At 37.1% G+C, this 20752-nt stretch overlaps 1 protein-coding gene across 2 annotated transcripts in view; it reads left to right on the plus strand.

Moving 5' to 3' along the window:
- Nucleotides 1-20752, plus strand: part of MYOCD (myocardin) — a 36266-nt gene that overhangs the window by 13006 nt on the left and 2508 nt on the right. For both annotated transcript variants that reach the window (XM_087953946.1, XM_026667600.2), the window contains exons 3-12: nucleotides 2102-2157; nucleotides 4443-4518; nucleotides 6580-6741; nucleotides 10373-10548; nucleotides 13947-14072; nucleotides 14545-14801; nucleotides 15299-15446; nucleotides 16971-17921; nucleotides 18585-18698; nucleotides 20227-20284. In XM_087953946.1, the coding sequence (XP_087810072.1) occupies nucleotides 2102-2157; nucleotides 4443-4518; nucleotides 6580-6741; nucleotides 10373-10548; nucleotides 13947-14072; nucleotides 14545-14801; nucleotides 15299-15446; nucleotides 16971-17921; nucleotides 18585-18698; nucleotides 20227-20284 (2124 nt within the window). The remainder of the gene's footprint in view (nucleotides 1-2101; nucleotides 2158-4442; nucleotides 4519-6579; nucleotides 6742-10372; nucleotides 10549-13946; nucleotides 14073-14544; nucleotides 14802-15298; nucleotides 15447-16970; nucleotides 17922-18584; nucleotides 18699-20226; nucleotides 20285-20752) is intronic.

Consider the following 20752-nt stretch of genomic DNA (forward strand, 5'->3'; position numbering starts at 1 on the left):
AGCCTCTTAAAATACAGGGCAGCCTCCCACTTGATGAAAAACAGTTCCAAAAAACAAGTTTATGGGGTAGAAAGATTTCCTTATGAAAAATTAACTGATGCTTCAAAGAGCCAGATTGGACCACTTGATCAGCATTTATTTAACTTCTACTAAATAAATTACAGTTTGTCAAGTTTAAGATTCTGCAAAAGAAGATCCCTGTCTTCTATTTTCTCATTTTGAAATGATTTTTTTTTAAAAAAAAATGAAAATGGGGAAATATTTCTGTCTCAATCTCTCTCTCTCTCTCTTTTTCCTCATTTTCTCTGTCTCCAGTGAGATGACTAGATTAAGGATAAGTGTCATATCTGACATAAAATGAGCTCCCTGCTGATTAAACCTTATATTCAGGCACTTGCAATTGCACAAGGCCTCTCTCCGTCTCACTGTTTGTGTAAACGTCCATTTTGGTGTTGTTCCTTTCCCAGCACAAATGAGGATCCGGGATGGGGGGGGGAATACAAGGAGTGAAACTCTGCATGCTGGCTTGTCTGCCTGGTTAAGTGAAATGGGATCTTAATCATCCCAGAGTTCTTTGCAAATTAAAAAAAACTATGAAGAAAACACACACAAACCCCAAAATATACTGGCTGGTTCCATGCAAAACAGAAGGGAACTTTTTGTTTTTACTGTAGTCTGTTTGGAAGCAAACAGACAATTAGAGTTGGCCTGTTGCCTGTTAACAATGGTCAATTTCACCCCTGCTCATTTTTCCTAAACTACAGGACATGCAAGAAGAATTACAAGGAAGAGTAGGGACGATGGGGGAATCAAGAAGCAAGCAAAACATTTTATGTTATGAAAAATCAAAAAAGATGGGAGATAGAAAAACAGATAATTTTGAAGTGCCCTTGCCAGCAATTAATTTATTTTCAAAATATATTGTTGAATTTATACTCCACTTTTCTGTTTATTCCAACATTCCAAGTGACTTACAGTAGCTTTAGGGTTATTTCATACTATAGCATACTATAGTTTTTCAACCTTGGCAACTTCAAGATGTATGGACTTTAACACCTAGAATTCCCCAGCCAGCAGGGGGGAATTTTACATTTTAAAGTTGCCAAAGTTGAAAAAAAAACTGCATTATAGCATAATTGGCATTGGATTCCATGTGAAGGACCTGCAGAGAAGAGAAAATGATTGGACACTCAATACTGGGAAAATTGAGGAAGCAGTTTTTGCCTCACGCACTACAATTTCCCTGTCTCTTCTCCTGAATAAATATGTAGTTGCTGTTCACTGCTGGCACACAAAATGTTTTCAAAAGAACATTGCACAAATCTGTCTTTTTCCATTGACTCTGGGCAACTTGATGGTCCCAAGAGGCCATGCAAGATAAAAACCCAGCATAATAATTTGGCATTTTTTCCTATATATTTTGTTGTTGGCTTTTTAAAATGGTTTTTAAGCTGCCTGCTGTAATACATAATCTAAAATGGTTCATAAAAGAAACACGACTGGGAAAATTAGAATTTAATGGATAACTGTAGTAACCTTCTAAAACTGAAAAAAAGATGAAATAAAATGGGGAGGGGGAGAACATAGTTTCCTTTTATTGATTCTTTAAGTGCTGATACCAGGTGATGAAATATAGCTCAAATGTTGCTAAAGAGAGACATTCATTGGAAGTCCAGTTTACAGCTAGATCTTCTTTGACTGATCATGCTGAATTCTCCACCACAATCTGAGAAGCATGACCTCGCATAACGGTATTTAGAATTAATGTGCAAGATTATGAATGCATCTCTTAGACTTTTTCAGATAAAATGCCCAGATCCTGGATAAGCTGTGCTTTTGTGTTAGCCTGCCTCACACCAAGATACAGTAACCACCACGAAAGGGTCTCCTGTTTAGATGACATCTGTCTCTTTGCTCAGCTCCACCCTCCACCATTTTTCATGCCACCACACAATCTATGATAAAGACGAGTGATTTCTATAAGATTGCAGATGTTAGTGTTACTTTTGTGACTATTATTGTTATTTATGAAGAATGTGAAGCTGAATGTATGCCCTATACATGTTGGATTCACTGGGCTTCTGTTTGTTTCTGTTGGCAGCACTGAAAAGCCCTTCTCCCTTCCATGAGCAAAAGAAGAGCTTGGAGAGAACCAAGGTAACACTGGGTAGGCATTTGAGTGGGTAGATAGAGATGGCATCACTCTGGATAACGATCTTTTTACGACTCAGAAAATCCCTCTGCGAAGCTGTGGCTGAAAAAAAATAAATGCTTAATGACATGTCTCAATGAAGGCAATTATGCTGAACGCATTGATGAGATGTTCAGCTTAGGATTGGTACATAGACATAGGAAAATAAATATTTGTAAGCTGGAAAGTGTATTCAAGTTAGCTGCACTTGATCATGCAAGCCACGGGGGTGGTGGGGAAATCCCAGAAGGAAATCGTGATCCCTGTGTATCACATTGCTCTTCAGTTCTTATGAAAGTGTAAAGTTCCTTTGAGCTGGTGATCACTGATGCTCTCTGTGTCTTGTTGTCAATGGTCCTTGCAGTGAGATTAGGCATTTAAATCAAAGCTAGTGGAAAAGCCAAAATGGAAGAGCCAATGTCAAAAAATTGCAATATATTCTCACATTTATCTTACTACACAGATGCTCATTGGTTAAACCAGATTCTTATTATGAAAAGAGATTGATTTGTTCAGTAACTGATCATAGAAACATCAGTACTGCAGCAGGGTTGGGATTCTAATAATTTTGCTCACTGCCCACTTGCAAATAAATTATTTGGAAAAAAACTTTCTCTCATGTACATTGGGTTAAGGATTTCCTATGTTTACTGATGATTCAACTTGCCCTCTCATTCCCAACTGGTATAGGTTCTCCTATTTTCAAAGACCAAAGAATCACCTGTCGTCCAACAATAACAACAGGATGATATTCCCTCCATACTATTTGTGATATACCTGATAGAAACAATTCTTTTGTTCAAACAAGATTCCATTTCTCTTTGCAGATACAATACAATAACATGGAGGTTTTTGTCAGCATGGAACAGATTCTTTTTAAGAGATCTAGACCAACTAGGCCTTTTTTTTAAAAAAAAAATTGCATAAGAAGAATTATGATCCCACTGGAAAAAGTTTTGTTTGTTTGTGACTGTAGGTTTAATATGCTGTCATTGTAAACCATCTAGAGAGTGCTGAAAACCCTATGGGGAGACAATCATTTGGGTCCCCTGTCGCATGAGACCCAGTCATCCATTAACCAGATCCTATTGTCCCATGAACAGAGAAATAACACATATGATGTGTTATGGTGGCTATAAGTACAAAGAGCTCTGGTGATTAGAATGTAGTATGGTAGGCATACTATTGAGTTTGATCTGGCTGACTCAACAATCTGGGTCTTCATTTTACTGACCTCAGAAGATTGGAAGTTTAAGTTAACCTTGAGCCAGTCAGATCAAACTCCAGAGTCAGCCAAAGGATTGGCTCCATTTTACCAGTTCTGGAGAAATATATCCACTACTTTCAAAATGATGCCAAGAGGATGATGGGGGATATTACATTATTTTAAATGAGTGTCTTGCAAAAATCCATGGCTAATGTAAAGAAGGATCTGTAGCCCATTGTGAAAAAATAATGTGCTTGGGATACTTCAAGCAGTTTGAAGTATCTTTGAAGTGTTGTGTATGTTCAGACATAAGTTAATATCTCACTGTCTCTTCAAAAGCTTCAACTGGCTGGTTGCCTAGAAGAAGAAGAAAAGGATTACATGAGTCAAAAGACCCAAACTGGATCCTTTCAGAAAGCCAAAATAGACTTACAGATGCATTCTTAACCTTTATTGAAAGTACTGAATGAGAAATTTACACTAGTATGTTTCTTAGGTAGCTAGAGAATGGTTGTTTGAAGGGAGGTCTGTATGAACCTTTTTTCACACATGACCTGAAACAACATTAGTTTCGATGACTGAGAATCTCCAGAGCCAACATTATATTAATTACATAAATTTAAACAAATGCAACAGCGGTTGCATGGACAAAAAAAAGCACCTGAAATTTATTTAAATGAAGTCAGGGAATTTGCTTTAGTCCAAGTATATGCTGTAGGCAGTTGCAATCTATGTTACAAGAACAACTGAACTGTTTTGAATTTAATACATGTTCTAAATTGCTGTTTCATGTCATCAGTCCATTGTGTCAGCTATCAGTAATTTGTGTTCTAAGAGATATTAATGGAGATTTTTAACAGATCCAAATCTAACTAATCAAAGTTTGGTATCCAGATTAGAAATTGTTGTAAGCAGATCATGTTTTAAGTGTAGAGCAAAATAGAGAGTGTCTGCTAAAATAGTATAGTTTCCTCATTATAGAAAAATACCTAATACCTTAAGTTAAGTTAGTGAGGTAACAATCTCTGCTCTTATGTTCTACAGACTGAAGATTATTTTAAGCACAAGATCCGAAACAGACCTCAGCATTCTGAACTGCTTGATATGCACATTGTTCAAGGTAAGACTGCCTGAGTTGCTCTCTATTGTAAAAAAAACAAAACCCATCCATTTAATAAGTAAATTAAGTCTTAATACTTCTACAACTATGTGCCATATACCTATAGATGGTACCTTTTATTCACTAGGCCAAAAGATTTGCATTTCTCTTTTAGCTTAAGAGATATGGTTTTTTTTAAAAAATTGGAACATATAGACGATTTTATCCATATATGATATACATAATGGCCATTAACTCGTCTATTTACACTCAGAACTCACCCATAATGATTCCTAGTCTATTGAGATAGGGGCAGTATTGTGGGAAATGCTCACATGAATGGAGAAGAATATTAGGTGGAAACCATACAGGTAATATTTTTTGTACAATAAACCAACCTGAAAGAAAGTCCTTTCCAATTGCTACATTCTGTGATTCTGTGACATTAGATACCTATTATCTAATGTAGACAATCTAATTATTTTTGCTTCATATGGCTAGCTGGCTATGCTTTTTTGTCATGCTTGCTAGAGTTTATTTTAGTCATGCTTTGTTGAACAAGCCAAGAATAAAGCAAATAAACCATGCGGTTGAATAAATCTTTATGATAGTGTGAATATTTCTAATAGGTAGTAACAATCAATGAGCCAATCAGTAGCCATAGTTTGAAATCATGATTTCCTTTCCAAAAGTAAGTTATGATTTATTGACTGGTCTTGTTGACATATCACAATAAGCTACAAACACACCACCTTATTATAATATAATGTAATGGAATATAATGTAGCATAGCATAGCATTGCATTATATATAATATGTATTCTACAAAGTTATAGTCATGAGGAGTTAAGGAGATAGGTAATAGGAAAGATGAGAAGAATAATAGAATGCATTATAGAAGAAGAAGAATCTAGAAGAATAGAATGCATATTATATATAATATATAATATGCACTCTATAATTCTCAATCTTCTGATTACCCATCTCCTTATCTTCTTATGATTATAACTTTGTTGCTTGCATCTTTACAATTTACAATTCTATCACATGTGGTGGTCCTGCCCAGAGGCTCAAAAGATATTGGGTTAAAATAAAACAATGGTTACAACAAATTGTTAAAGAACAAATAGAGATGGATCTGGAGTTATTTATGTTAGGAATATTCAAAAAGAAACATGTATGTATGTATGCATGTATGTATATATGTATGTATATTGTATTACATATATTAACGGTAGCTAGAATATCGTATGCACAATGTTGGAAGCACAATATTCCCCCCGATGAATTGGTCATTCAAAAAATCGTGGATTGTGCTGAAATAGACAAATTGACCCTAATGTTAAAAGATAAAGAAGAGTCTGATTACTATAAAATTTGGGATATGTGGTACAATTGGCTGGAATCTAGACAGATAGAAAATAAGGGAACTTAAGACAAGCAATCTATAGATAAATGTATATAGTCGTATAACAATGTATATAAATGTAAATATGCACAAGAGATAAATATGTACAAGATAGATGCTACAGTATGGTTAATGTTATGATTTTTTTTAAAAAGAAGTAAAAGAATAATAAAGTTTATTTTAAAAAAACAATTTATATTGTTTACTTACTGTCCTAGTATGATTTAGGTTAATTGCTTATTTAGTATCCTATGACTATCACTAAGTATTGTATCTTATGATTTATGATGAATGTATTTTTACGATAATTATTTATCACTTATTGCTTGTATAATCACTGAGAGCATATGCACCAAGATAAATTTCTTGTGTGTCCAATCACACTTGGCCAATAAAGAATTCTATTCTATTCTGTTCTGTTCTGTTCTGCTCTGTTCTGTTCTGCTCCGCTTCATTCCATTCCATTCCATTCTATTACGATGTGAAACCAAGGGGGTTCTGGTTAAATGGTTTTTGTTACAATTGCACCCATGTTAAGGGACCAACATTTTTTTCTTTAAAGAAACTGTTCTGACATGACGTATATTATGCTGTGCTTGTTGAGTTTTTTCTAAGCAGGAAAAGAAAAAGCCATTTAGTACAAGACTTGATAATTTTCACCACTTACTTGACAGATTCAACTGCAGAAGAATCCATTCAAGCTAGTCAGATGAAACTAAAACGAGCCCGTCTTGCGGACAATCTGAATGAAAAAATTGCTCTTAGACCAGGACCTCTGGAGCTGGTGGAGAAGAATATCATTCCTGTTGATTCAGCTGTGAAAGAGGCCATCAAAGGTAATTTTAATAGGTACCTGTTCAGGTTTAAATAGGTACATTTTTCAGGTACATTTTTGTACCCAGCACACCAGAGGAGGAAAGCACTTTCCACTATAATGATGATACTCCTATGGGGTTACCTTTTGAGTGATTCCTCTGAGGGAGCATGGATGCATGTTGATGAGCAACCAGAATTTAAGTATTTATAAGATTTATTCCTTATTGGCATGTCCCCTCCACATCCAACATATCTCTTTGCTAGCTAAGCAGGAAGACACTTGATCAAAGCCAGACTCGGCCCTGCAAAGATTACAGGGCATAGAAGGAATCTTCTTTTCTTCCACTGTCTTCCAGCCTTTCGGGGGCTTTGTGATAGAGCCTGTCTTTCCCAGCACTTTACTTATCAGTAGAAGCCAAGGGTCAAGCGCTTTTGCCTGCTAGATGACGGGATATTGCACGGGATATTGCACGGGAACACTTTCCAGAACTCCTCCAGTCTGCTGAATGGCAGAGAAGCAGCATCTGGCAGGAGTCATACTGAATCTTGAGGAAGCAAAATGCACAATGCAAAAAAGTCTCCTTATTGTGTTCCACTAAGGAAACTGCGACATTTAAACAAAAGGGGGGCATTTTAGAATTTTGATGTTTGTCAAGCAGAGATTGGGCAACACAGTCTTGGGGACTTCCTTTGAATATATTTTCTCTCCCAGAATCGAACTATGTTTTGCCAGCACTTCTATCCATTTTTAAGAAACAAACTGACAGGAGAGGAATAATTTGAAAGAATAGATAGCAGTTGCATTCTTCAGAACTGTGAAATATTGGAATAAAAATAAGGATCTGAATCTAATGAGTATGGTTGGCAGAAACTTCCAAACGTTCATTATGTTGAACCCAATTTGTGTTGAACTCGTGGTGAAATCCTGTCTTGACTCACCTTCAGTGACTATCCACAGCTATTCCAGAGGTAGATGATATTGCAGATCCTGTCTGTACACTTTATCTGTTATCTTTCCTTTCCATATTGTAATTTTCAATACAGAATAACAGAGTTGGAAGAATTCTTGGAAATCTTCCAGTCCAACCCCCTGTTCATGCAAGGGACCTTATACCATTCAAGATAAATGTTGGTCCAATCTCTTCTTCTACAAAAGAAGAAATTAATGACATGATCACAGAATAATTGTATTTTATTTCCGTTAAGTTGAAATATAAATTAAATGATATCAGATTTAGCTTTTGTCCTTGGTACACCGTTTTTGCAGTGCTGATCCAGTATCAGATTTCAAGGTTCAGTGTAGCTTTTGGCCCAGAAAAATTGTACAGGAACTGTTACTGATGAGAGTGGTTTAGCAACTTACATTGAAACAAATTGTATACAAATTGTACATTATAATATCTCTATTACAATCAAAAATATATTTTAAAAACCCAGAATAGAAAATAATGGCCCTTATTACTTTAAGAAATATCTTGAACATATACATACAAGGTCTGCTAAAAAAATATCACTTGATATAAATTCCAGCAATCTTTTATAACGTGTGTATTCAGCACAATTTAATCTGTATATATGTGATGATGAAATATACACTGAGTTTTACAGCCAGATCAGAGCATTTTTCTGAAATAAATATTCTCTTGCAATTATGAAGCTCAATCTCTATTTTATCAACTTATAGTGATAGTTTTCATCAACTGAATACCATCATGGATTGACCATTGCTTTATTTTGAGGTTCTTGGAATTTTCTTGGGAGGGGGGGAATTGCTTATTTATATTTTGATTTGTTTTATTACTGGTCTATAGTTAGATAAGCCTTTGCTATTACAGCTTTGCTTATCGATGATTGCTAAATAGAGATCAGGATATGGGCATGCATCATCATCCTATATGTAGTTTTGATCTTGGTTTTTGTTATGGTCGATCATTTTGCACACATTCTTGTAATACATGCTGTTTTTAAAATTTATATAGCAATAGCACTTAGATTTATGTATCACTTCACAGTGCTTCACAGCCCTCTCTAAGCAATTTACAGCATATTGCCCCTAACAATTTGGGTCCTTATTTTACCAACCTCGGAAGGATGGAAGGCTGAATCAACCTTGAGCTAGTGCGAATCAAAGTGCCAAACTGCTGGCAGCTGGCAGTCAACAGAAATAGCCTGCAGTACTGCATTCTAACCACTGTGCCACCATGGCCCTCTTTGATACATCAAATTTACATGTATGATAATTTTTTTATAGATTCAAGTAGATCATCTGGGCAGTGTACTTCCTAGTTACTGTAGTTTTTGGTGGATCAGCCTGGTTGTGAGCAGTGGTGGGATTCAATTTGTTTTACTACCGGTTCTGTGGGCGTGGCTTGGTGGGCATGGTAGGGGAAGGATATTGCAAAATCTCCAGTCAGATATGGCATTTGCTGGTTCTCCGAACTACTCAAAATTTCCACTACAGGTTCTCCAGAATTGGTCAGAACCTGCTGAGTACTACCTCTGGTTGTGAGGCCTCATATGGATTTCCTGTGGCAACAGACCTCTTCTTCTTTGCAGTGATATACTCAGCTGATGGTGGCAATGCCTCAGTTGCATCATATGATTCACACTGGTTTCTCTGCATTCTCTTTCATTGAGTTGGTGCAAATGATCATAGTTTTGTACCACATGACCACTAGAGTTTGCTGTGAGCTGTGCAATGCTGTGCAATCTTGCTGGATGGGCTTTTCATCAGTGAAGTATTCAGTGAGTACTCATGTCTAGCAGTGTCATCAAGAAGCCCCTTCACTGAGATCACAAGGATTGCGCATAGCAGAAAAGCCTGTGCAAGTCACAGGAGACAACTGTAGCTACTTCTTCCATTATCAGTCAAGTAAGTTATCTAAAGAAGAAGGCCAACTTACTTGAGAAGTCATGTGGAGCAGAGGTGGTATTCAGTAGGTTCTGACCAGTTCTGGAGAACCGGTAGTGGAAATTTTGAGTAGTTTGGAGAACCAGGAAATACCACCTCTGACTGGAGATTTTACAGTATTCTTCCCCTGCCAAGCCCACAGAACTGGTAGTAAAAAAAAAAAAAAATGAATCCCACCACTGATGTGGAGCCTTGCAAAAAAAAATTGACTCAGTCTGTTAGATATTAACATACTCACCTGATTGGTTGGTGAGCGGTAGCGGGAATTTAAACAACCATCACTGGTTGAGGCTGCAGACAGCTCTGCTGTAAAAGGAGCTGCCACAGCTGCAGTTCTCAGTTCTGTAAGAACAAATAAAGAGAAGTTGAAGAGCTGAGCTTCCCGCGTCTTTCTTACCCACAATCTAACACAGTCAGATCTGCCAAGAGGTACATCATTGGAAAGACACGACAAGAAATGTTGTATGGCAGGAAAATGGCAATTAAAGGCTGTGGAACCTAGTTCCTCAGTTCCTGTAGACTCAAGTTCTTGTTATTCACAGTTTTGTGGTCCTCATTTTAATGTTAAAATGAAACATCCCTCCCCCCAAATAATGAGGGGCCTCTGATGATGCTATATATACTTAATGCCAAGTATGAACATTTCCCAGTTGCACTTTTTCTTGCAAATTCATTGGATAACTATTACCCTTCACAACAAAGTCATTATAACCTATTACTGAGCTCATCTATCTGCTTAGGTACCCAAGGAAACTTCCCTAAATCTTCAGATGCCTTTGCTTTTGAAGAAGATAGCAGCAATGATGGGATGTCCCCAGAGCAAGTTAAAAGTGAGGACTCTCAAGGGTCTACAGAATTGGCAGCAAGAATCAAAATACCTGAAGCAGCATTTCCTTCAGTGTCTGAGACAACTCAGGTAAAATACTATTTGGTGCAGCTGTTTCAAGTCTCATCTCCTATTAAATAACAACAGGTTATTATTTTTTTAAAAAATCAGGAATGTTGCTCTTAGATTGTGTGAAAGCAAAAAAAAAAGGGGGGGGGGTGTCTGTTTGAGAAAATGAGGCTTGAAGATTCAGTAATAGTTAACCTTTGACTTAGAGAGACTTCATAGCTTAGAATTTGTTTTGAAGTGTACCTCAAGAATATATCAGATCTCTTTAAATAAAGTCATTGCTTGCGAGAATCTTTGGCCCCAGCGGTTTTAGGATTGAACTCAAAGCCTCCTGATGAGGCAAGAGCTCCACCTCTAGGCCTTCACACTGGACTCTAGAATGGGGAGTCCAACCCAAAGTCCAACCAACAAAGGACTTTTGCTGTTGTCTAGGAGATGGGCAGATACATTTTAACAAATATTCTAGGGCCCAAAAATAGCTTGGAAAATGATTGGCAATCTTTCCAAATTTGAGAAAAATAACTGGATCATATCTAGCTTAATAAAAAAATGAGCCTGGAATTGTTTGACCCAATCTATGGACAGCTTTGTACACTACAGTAGTGCTGTTGACATGGAATGTTCTAAGATTTGACAGCATAATGAGTCTAGATTGATCTCATTTCCCCTTTCTCTGTGATGACAGAGCCTTAGCATGACTGGTTTGCCATATGGTAAGAACCACAGCGTAGAAGAGGCATGGTTATTAGCTTGCCATTACACTTCCCTCGGTTTCCTGTCTCTCATCTCTTTGAAATCCTGGTCATAATGGTTTATCTCCATATCACCATGGTCATCATGCTAATTTCACTGTTTGGTTATTTATTATATGTTTTAATATGCAAGGTGTGCAAGCAGAAGGCAATATTTCCCCCTCTCCAATTTAGCATGAGGAAAAACTGTACTTGTAACTCCAGCTTTCTATTTTCTCTGGGTTAGAGAAAGCCTAAAAGCCTCATATTAAATAAAAACAATTTTGCTCAGAAAAAAAATTCAGTGAAGTGACTATAACGTATATAACAGTTGCAAGGTAGACTGTTAGGTTGATATATGACTTCTACAAATTTGCTTTGCTCTGATTTTGGTAGAATATACAGGTTCTAGTATACACTCGGTCAAATAATCATTTTTAATATTTGAATTTCAGCTGTTGTGCCTGAGTTTGTGTTTAGCTAAGAAGAAGGGGTTCGTAGACTGTCATTTTATGCAACATGAGTTATGATGGATTATTTGTCAGATTGACAGTTACATGTACTTGCTAGATTACAATTGATCTGATGTGAGAAAGCTATTCTTAGATACATTATTATATATCTTTATTACCTACTGCAGGTTAGATTGCAGAGAATATTATGTTCAATCACATCACAGTTTGGAATTTGTCTTGCTCAGTAGTAGGAGAACCAAAATCCCATTCAATTTATCATCTCATTGAAAGTATTAATAAGATTGTATAATGTATTACTTCTTACATGAGAAGTTGTTTTGCCCATTTTGCTGAATTACTGGCCCATCATCTCAAATTATTCTATAGCTGATGGCCTTTGTTGGTAGTCTTGGATGATCTCAAAAAGCTAAGGAAAGATCTGGTTAATATTCAGATGAGATTCTATCTGGGGATGTCAGGGAATTTGATGACTAGGAAATAGAAAAGGGCAATGGCAAGGTACTTCCATATTGCTACTAGGAAAACCACACAGAAATGTCTGTGAAGTCACCAAGATCTTATCTTCATTTGGGACAGTGCATAGCTAATAACTGTATAAAAATGATAGCCATTCTTCCCATCAGTACTCTTAGGTCTGGTTTGGGAAGAAAAGATACCTTACAACCAATGTAGTAAGGATATTTCTTATAAGCTCCTTTGCTATATATTTTTGTAATTTTCCTTCATTCTAAAATATCATTTAGAATTAGCTAATTGAGTCTAACTCTCAAAAGAGGAATAATTTGTTCTTTCTTGAGCAAATACAATCAATGTATGGGTTTAAAGGTGCAGTACATGTCAAAATTCTCTAAGGGCACTGTAGCCTGTGCAGGAAGTCATCCATAAGGTCAGCCTTTGGTGGTTACATAAAACATGGAGGTGTCCTGCAAAGGATCCCAAGCCACTGTTAACCTGAACACGACATATTCTTGGCTAGTGCTGCTCTTCTTCATTCCAACAGCTTTGTTACACAGTGTACTTGGCATGGGGCATCTCCATTTTCCAAGCACTTATGGCAGGGAGCCCAATGCTCATCCATTTGGTTTCCTAATAACACCAGCCTGATAAATGTGATTGGTCTTAGTATACATATTACTTATAGGAATAGTTTAACAGGCCATCCAAAGTCATCTGCAACAGGTATTGATTATGATGAAAATCCCAAAAATGTTGTTTGTACATACACTTGTATATGTGAATCATTTGGCAGCATGGATTTATTTAACCATATGCAAGCTAAAAGATGATCAGACTTCCACAGTATACCTCATCACTCTCACAGGTTGTCATTCATATCTGCCTGAGCTTCAGACAACTCTACTTATTGCTTAATTTTGATGCAAGACTGCTTTTGCTATGACTCACCATAAGGATTTTCCTAACTGTACAGAGTGTTTCTAAACTGATACATAATCCATGTGATATGCTGCATGGAGAATTACCAAATAAAAGTATCCCTCAAGGAGGTAAGATAATGTATAGATTCAGCCTACACATATCAGATTTGAGGTACAATGGTTAAACATGGACTGTTTAATCAAGTCCCTTATAGCGAACATATTAGTATTTGCAGAACTCCATCTATAGAAGATATAGCACATATATTATTTGAGTGTCAACCATATAAGAAAGAAAGAGACTGGCATCTTGGACTGAACATCAGATAAATGAACCATTAGAACCCTCATATTAAAACTATACATATTTCATGTATGGTCAGAAGTGAAAAATCACATACAACACAGCCCTTGGTCTGAATAAAACAGTTTAGTTGGGATCTACATAGATGGGTCTGATTGGGGTAAATTGTAGAGATGACTCAATAACCTAATATTTTATTCCTTAGTTTATCCTTTTTATTTAATCTGTTTCTCATATTCCACTTTTATATATGGTTCTATTGTATCATGTGTTATGTTTCATTCTGTATTTTGATATGTCCCATGAGCTAATAAGCAACAACAAGAAATATATATATAGATTAAGCCCTTACTACAATTTTTGAAAAATGGAATGAAGACCAGGTAACCAGCTGTCAATCCAACTAGAGTAATTCACTTATATATGCCTTCATAAATTGCCTGTCTGCACCAATCTTCATGAAACTATTTACATTGATGGCATAATTGTCATGTGTATTTTCAATGGTCTTTTTTTTTTTTTTAAATTTCAGGGTCATTCTCATAATTCTGAAAATGATATGGCTGATTCATCATCTCTACAAAATAACCAGCCAGAAAGTCCAAAACAGCTCAATGGGCAGCAGACACCTCCTATTCCTATCACTACATCTGTAAAGGTATGTTAGTATCTTTCATAATTTAGAGAAAAGGAGAGGGGTTAACAATAGTTGACCAACTAAACCATAATCATGGTTGCTCTGAAAGACAAATGCTGGTTTTTAAAAGTAACTGAAATATTTCTGAAATTACAGCACACAAATATGAATAATAAGGCAATTTTGAATAATTTATTAAGTGAAGTAATTAATCAGAAAGGCAGGGATGGCAGTTAGTATTATATAGATATATGTGAACATAATGCCAATTGTTTTATGCTCTGAATTGCATATAAAAAGAGGAAGAGTGAATAAAGTTTATCTTATATTTCTCACCCATCATTTTGAAGCTCAAAGGCTTTTAAGGGTACCAAATATGAGTGGTAGTCCTGAGAATTCAGACTTAGCAAGAAACGGGTTAATTAGACAGGCCATTTCAAAAGTTCTGGGTTCCAGCTGACCTTCCTGATATTTTTTTGTGTGGAACACACAGTCAAAATCTTCAAGTGATGGCAAGAATCGCCACAAAAAACCCAAGGAGATGAAGCCCAAAGTGAAGAAGCTAAAGTATCACCAATACATTCCACCAGACCAGAAGGCAGAGAAGGCCCCTCCTCCCATGGACTCTGCCTATGCCAGGCTACTGCAACAACAACAGCTCTTCCTGCAGCTCCAGATCCTTAGCCAGCAACAGCAGCATCGACACCACCAGCAGTTCAATTACCCTGGATCACATTCCTCTCAGCTAAAGTGAGTTGCTGGTAGAAGTGTTTTTCTGTTTTCCTAGGTGACCATTTGTAACAGAACTATGCCACCATTTGATGGTGGGACTGATTAGCATCCTTTAAATATTAGACTTGCATGTTTCAAATATTTCTACTACTTCCACTGGGTGTGCAGTTTGCTCACTGGGAATGAAGGATCAATTCAGTAGGTTTCGGTGCCCTTGCTACAAGAAATTAGAAGAGTTTGGGGCTTAGGACTTGAACTGCTAAACTAAGAATTCTTCTCTAACTTGAAGACCTTGTAATAAGCCTTTAAAGAGAGCACTACAAGCCTGTATTGGGCCAAAGCATCTCTCAGTTTGAAATTCTGCTAAAGTACTACTATTTTGTACTGAAATCTCAGGAAAAAATGAGAGTGAATGCATAATAAAACTAGGATCAAAACTGATGCACTGACAGTTGACATTGATTTAGAAACAAAAGAAGAAATCACAGTAACAAATGTTGCTCCTGTTTTTTTAGACAACCAAATGAGCCTAAAATCTCAGGCTCTTCTCCTACGACAATCACCAATAATACTCTTTCTCCAGTGAAGGGAACCTTTTCTGGACCATCTTGCATTTCATCCCTCAAACCAGGTCCTCTTCCATCCAATCTGGATGACCTTAAAGTGAGTATTATGCGCAGAGTAAAGTGTAACACTGTTAGAAGACATGGCAAGTTATAGAAGGTTTAATTATGGTTTGTTGAATCAATTGCAATAGCCTGCATTTGCCAAAAGCTAAACCAGAAACTGCAACTTACTGTATATACCAGAGTGCTAAACCACAGCCAATAAATATCATCTGCACCAAACCCCCACCCCAATACATTCCCAAGTATATGTTGCTGATAGGGCAGTGAGTCTCTTTAAAAAAAGGGTGGGGGGTATTAGAAAAGTTAAAAGACCATTGGTCCTGGTGACCGACCCAGATTGGATCCTGCAACATATTCTGGGACAGGTATATTTGCCTTCATTTGTATTAGAAAGGCTCTTCCCACTCCAAACGCAACCTCCAATTATCATATTGGGATTCCCCCCACCCCAGTTTTTAATGTGTAGAAGTGGAGATAGGAAGCTTCTGAAAACCAGCCCATTTCCTTCTTACTCTTCAAACCTTCTGGTGCAGGTTTTGAATTATTGTGGTGTGCATTATATGTTTACAGTGGAATTGGGATTGTTTTGATTGTTCTCAGTGGCTTTTTCCTATCCTAAACATCCCCAAAAGAGGCACAAATATATTTATCATCACTCATTGAAATTACCTTCTGAGGTTCTTGGAAAAGGGACAAAGCTGAATTGAGGCTCCTTAACTGTCACACACTGCACATTACTTTACATTGAAGATCACATTAGAACTCGATGTAAGCTCAGTCTTGCAAATATGTTGTTTGCTAACTCAAGCAATTTAACCAGTGTGAAAAAGTCTTCCTAAGTAGTGCAATTCTTAATTAAAACTTCTGTTGTATTCAAAATTAAAATTTGCAGCACTTTAACATGCAGTATATGGCAAATTGTGATTTTGTATGTAATCTAAGATGGGTGACAAATCCAATGATATGGATTTGAAGGTGGTCTGGCATACATATGCCAAATCACCTTTTGGTCACATGTAAGTAACTACTTAAAAGTACCATATCTTTTCCTGGGCTTTTATGTGACTCCTGGAAAAGGTGCACCTGATTTTGATTTTGGATCTCTGCACAGTGTTAGAGTCAATTTACTTGTCTGAATTCTGGTTACCTCATCTAAACCACCTTAACATGACTTCTTTGATTCTGTTTTTCTTTTACATAAATTGGTTGATCTATATCTAGAAATTCTGCATTAGAATCATCCTGACATATGAATTTAGACAAATATCTGTAAGACAAAGGCTCATTACTGCAAACTATGATTTGATTATTCCAAATAATCCTAGGGTTATAGAAATCCATTAGAAATGACAATGTTGTACAAGGTACCCCAATTTAGAGTTTACAGTTAATAGCAGTTTCTCTGAAGGCTAGGTAATAATAAGATCTCTCTGTCGGAACAAACGATTCTAGATTTGTTTGGCTAAATCAATCTGATTAAAAGAAGTTTCTTTTTCAACAATAAACATGCAATAAATTAAAAAATGAGGTTGGCACTAATGAAGCCATTTTATTACAGGTGTCAGAATTAAGACAGCAACTCCGAATAAGGGGACTGCCTGTGTCAGGTACAAAAACAGCCTTGATGGAACGTCTTAGACCCTTTCAAGAGTGCAGTGGGAATTCAGTGGCTTCTTTCAATGAAATAACCACTGTCACTTTCCCAGTAACCCCAACAAGCTCTCTCTCCAGTTATCCGTCGCAGTCTTCTACCAGTCTGTTATCCAATGGCTTTTACCATTTTGGCAGCACTAGTTCCACTCCACCCATCTCTCCAGCTTCCTCTGACCTTTCAGTGAGTGGCTCCTTGCCAGACAGTTTCAATGAAGGACCACTGTCTTCCCCACAGTTTGTCTTGCACCCTTCACCTGTGCAAGGTAGTTGTGAGGAGAACCTGGTGGGAAGCATCAATGGAGCTGGCATCCAGCATGATGTTGAAAGGGTTGACACAGAGAAAGACAAAATGCTGGTGGAAAAGCAAAAAGTAATCAATGAGCTGACTTGGAAATTGCAGCAGGAGCAGAGGCAAGTGGAAGAGTTGAGAATGCAACTCCAGAAGCGCAAAAGAAGCCATGGACTGGAAGATAAGCAGCCCCCAGCACCTGTGTTTGGTTTTCCGGTCAAGCAGGAGAATGCAGTGTCCAGCTGCCCATTTGCCTCTAAGCAAGCTGCCTTGAAAGCTAAGGCTAGCAATTCTGAGGCATTAAGTAACTGTGGAACACCTCAGATGCCTCTTCTTGTAAATAGCCATTGCATGGAACCTTCTGGACAAAATGGCATACTGTCCTCCACATTCCTAAGCCCACAGTGCTCTCCTCAGCATTCTCCACTAGAGGCAGCGAAGAGTCCTCAACATATCAGCCTTCCACCCTCACCAAACAGCCATTACCTTCTCTCCATGTCTCCTAGCCATCAGGGAGAAGGACGTAGCAATTCTCCACAACCCAGCCGCCATTTGTGCACAACTCTGGTAAGAAAATACACATCTTTTGCTTTTGTAATGTACTCATTGGCCTTTAAATAGTCAGTACAAGCAATCTAGTAATAAGAGTCATATCTTAAAAGGACTGAGCAGGAAGTATTTCTGGGGGAAGAGTCAGGGAACCATAACCACCATCACTATTTCCAGTGACGTTAGATGTAAAGAAACAGCTGCTTGGATATACTTATAATACTTGGACAACTGTATACAAAACCTCTCAAAATAGGCAGATCCCAGGTTGTTTGGGGTTTTAAAATATAAACATGACACTTTGAGTTCAGTCTGAAAATAAATTGGGAGTTAGTGCAGATATTTTTAAACTGGTGAGATGGGTTCCAGACATTGTTTCAGCACTGAATAGAACCTCCATTATTGAATGTCTTCCTTGGATCATTTGGAAATAAAGTTGGTTTTATGGGTTACACGAGGGTGAAAACTAAGCAAAGTTTTCTTTGCATCACTTCAGTAAGATTGTATCAGCTTGGAAAAAGTATTTTTGGCAAGATCTGGGTTTATTTTTTCCCCTTTGCTTGGGGTTGCATTAAGCTATGATTGAAACCAATATGAAGGAAGTTTTAGGGGACTTCAGATGCAGCTGCCAAGGAACTGAGATTCGATTGGATTCCTACAGTTGATTTTGCTTCCATATAGGTGCCGACACAAGGGGGCCCAAAGTATTCCATTCTGCCTGCCAGCTTTTGTAAATCCAGTGCTGCTCTCCCAGAGGGAAAACAGCCTCCACCTTATGCTGATGCTGTAAAACAGGTAATGGCCCAGGATGGTATTTTAGAGTTGTGCTTGGCTACAGGTTGTTTTTACTATCGTACCATTTCATCACAAAACACAATCTGTTGCAAGGATTCATAACCTTTTAAAGAGTCTGGTCCTTAAATAAAGGAATTCTTTTATTTTGAATGCATAAAATAAAAAAACTTGGATTTACTGTGTAATATAAAGGAAACCAATTATGCTCAAATACAGATATCAAATTATTAAATATATAATACAGGAATATATGTTTTATTAATCCATCAAATTAATAACAAAATACACTTTTTTAGTTTTAATACTTTCAGTTAGTGAGATTTTTTGAAGAATAAATTTAATTGGAGTCTAGAGTCATAGATTACTTTGTTGTTAACACAGAAGCTAGTAAAAATAGAATTGTAATATTTTCCAATTCAGAGTAATAGACTCCCTGAAATCTAACCATGGATTGAGCAGGAAGGAATCCACAAAATCCAGGTTAAAAACACCTGATCTGTGTGGTCCAGGCAGGTGAGGTGGGGGATCAAATAATGACAAATCTGAAAATCTGAGACACATGCTCAAGTTGTGCATTGAGTCTGGGATAGCAGCAAATTTACTAAAGGAAAAATGATTCTTCCTCTGAAGTTACAGGATTATTAACTTTATTTGGTCAATGAAGTACAGACAATTGGAGCGATTCCTTTGCAGTCCTTCAAGACTTCTTATTTCATCTAGCTTCCAACCCCCTAGCTCTATGGTATCTAGTTATCTAGCTGATCTGGATCCAGCTTGTCATAGTGTGACATTGCAATTTACAGAATTAATAAAAAATACAAACAAAGGAATTAAGCCAACTTTTTTTATTAGAGGTGAAATAGCCCTGGATTGCATTCACTTGAGTCATGTAGACACCTCCCTCCCTCCCTCCCTCCCTTGCAGAGAGGTTACAACCCAAACAAGTAAGAACTGTAAATCTGATGGAATTATTTCTTAGTAAATATGAAAAAGATGAGGTTGAATATCTCAGTGAATCCAGGAAAGGGTTTTCATTCTTGTTTTAATATTTGAAAAATGGGATGTTAAATAATGCACCTTAGGGCATAACCCCCTGGGTTACATGGACAATACTATTGTTAGAGGGCTATAGAAAAAGTGAGGCCAAGTTATACAAAAATGGTTCCCCTGGTATTTCTTATTTTTTAACCCTTTCAGTGTTGACACTACATTGTTCATGTGGTCCCCAAGTCAAAATGATACTGCTAGTTTTTAGCAGTTATGGTCGGTTCTGGCTCCAAGACCAGCAAAAGGGGACACAGGGAACCACCTGCAACCTTGGGAGTCACAGATTGCTCATCTGCGTTCTGTGCACTAAAAACTGTTGATATCTGTGGGGAATTAGCTTTTACATCAGATTTTTAATGCCAGTGAAAACACTACAGAACTATGATATCTCAATCCTTTAAGAGTGATTTCTCTTACAATAAAAATATGTAATCCATTTCCTCACTTACAAATTTCTTCTGCTTTTTTTTTCTTGCTGCAGCAAATGACTCAAAGTCAGCAGATGGATGAATTATTAGATGTGCTTATTGAAACTGGAGGTAGGTGATGCCAGTAGAATGAGGCTCTTGGTTCTAACCTAGCAAAACAGGATATAAACCTCAGGCAACCCATAGCAGATATTCTGTGCTTGTCAGGTGAGTGGGGGATGAAATCCATCATGGATTCCATCCACCTCCCGAAGAAATATGTAAATAGCTGTTGCCTAGTTAATTATCATAAGCAGCATTCAATCTAACCACTCCCAGGATCTGCTTACTAGAACAGCCATTGACCATTATAGAAACTGTTAGGTTTTGCCACATTTATATGAAGTGATTAAGAAGAAAGAAGCCATTCTGGAAGCTTAGCTGTTTTTAGCAACTCCTAGGAATTGGTCATAGAAACTGTTGTGGTTTATCTTGTCAATTTGTACCTCAACTTTGCAAGATTGAATAAAGATTTGAAATCAGTGACAACCAAAACATTATTAAAAATACAAACACATTCAACAACAATACAAATATTAA

The sequence above is a fragment of the Notechis scutatus genome, chromosome 2, assembly GCF_049901735.1.
Source record: "Notechis scutatus isolate UNSWTSFEM ecotype Mainland chromosome 2, rNotScu1.2, whole genome shotgun sequence".
Taxonomy (NCBI): domain Eukaryota; kingdom Metazoa; phylum Chordata; class Lepidosauria; order Squamata; family Elapidae; genus Notechis; species Notechis scutatus.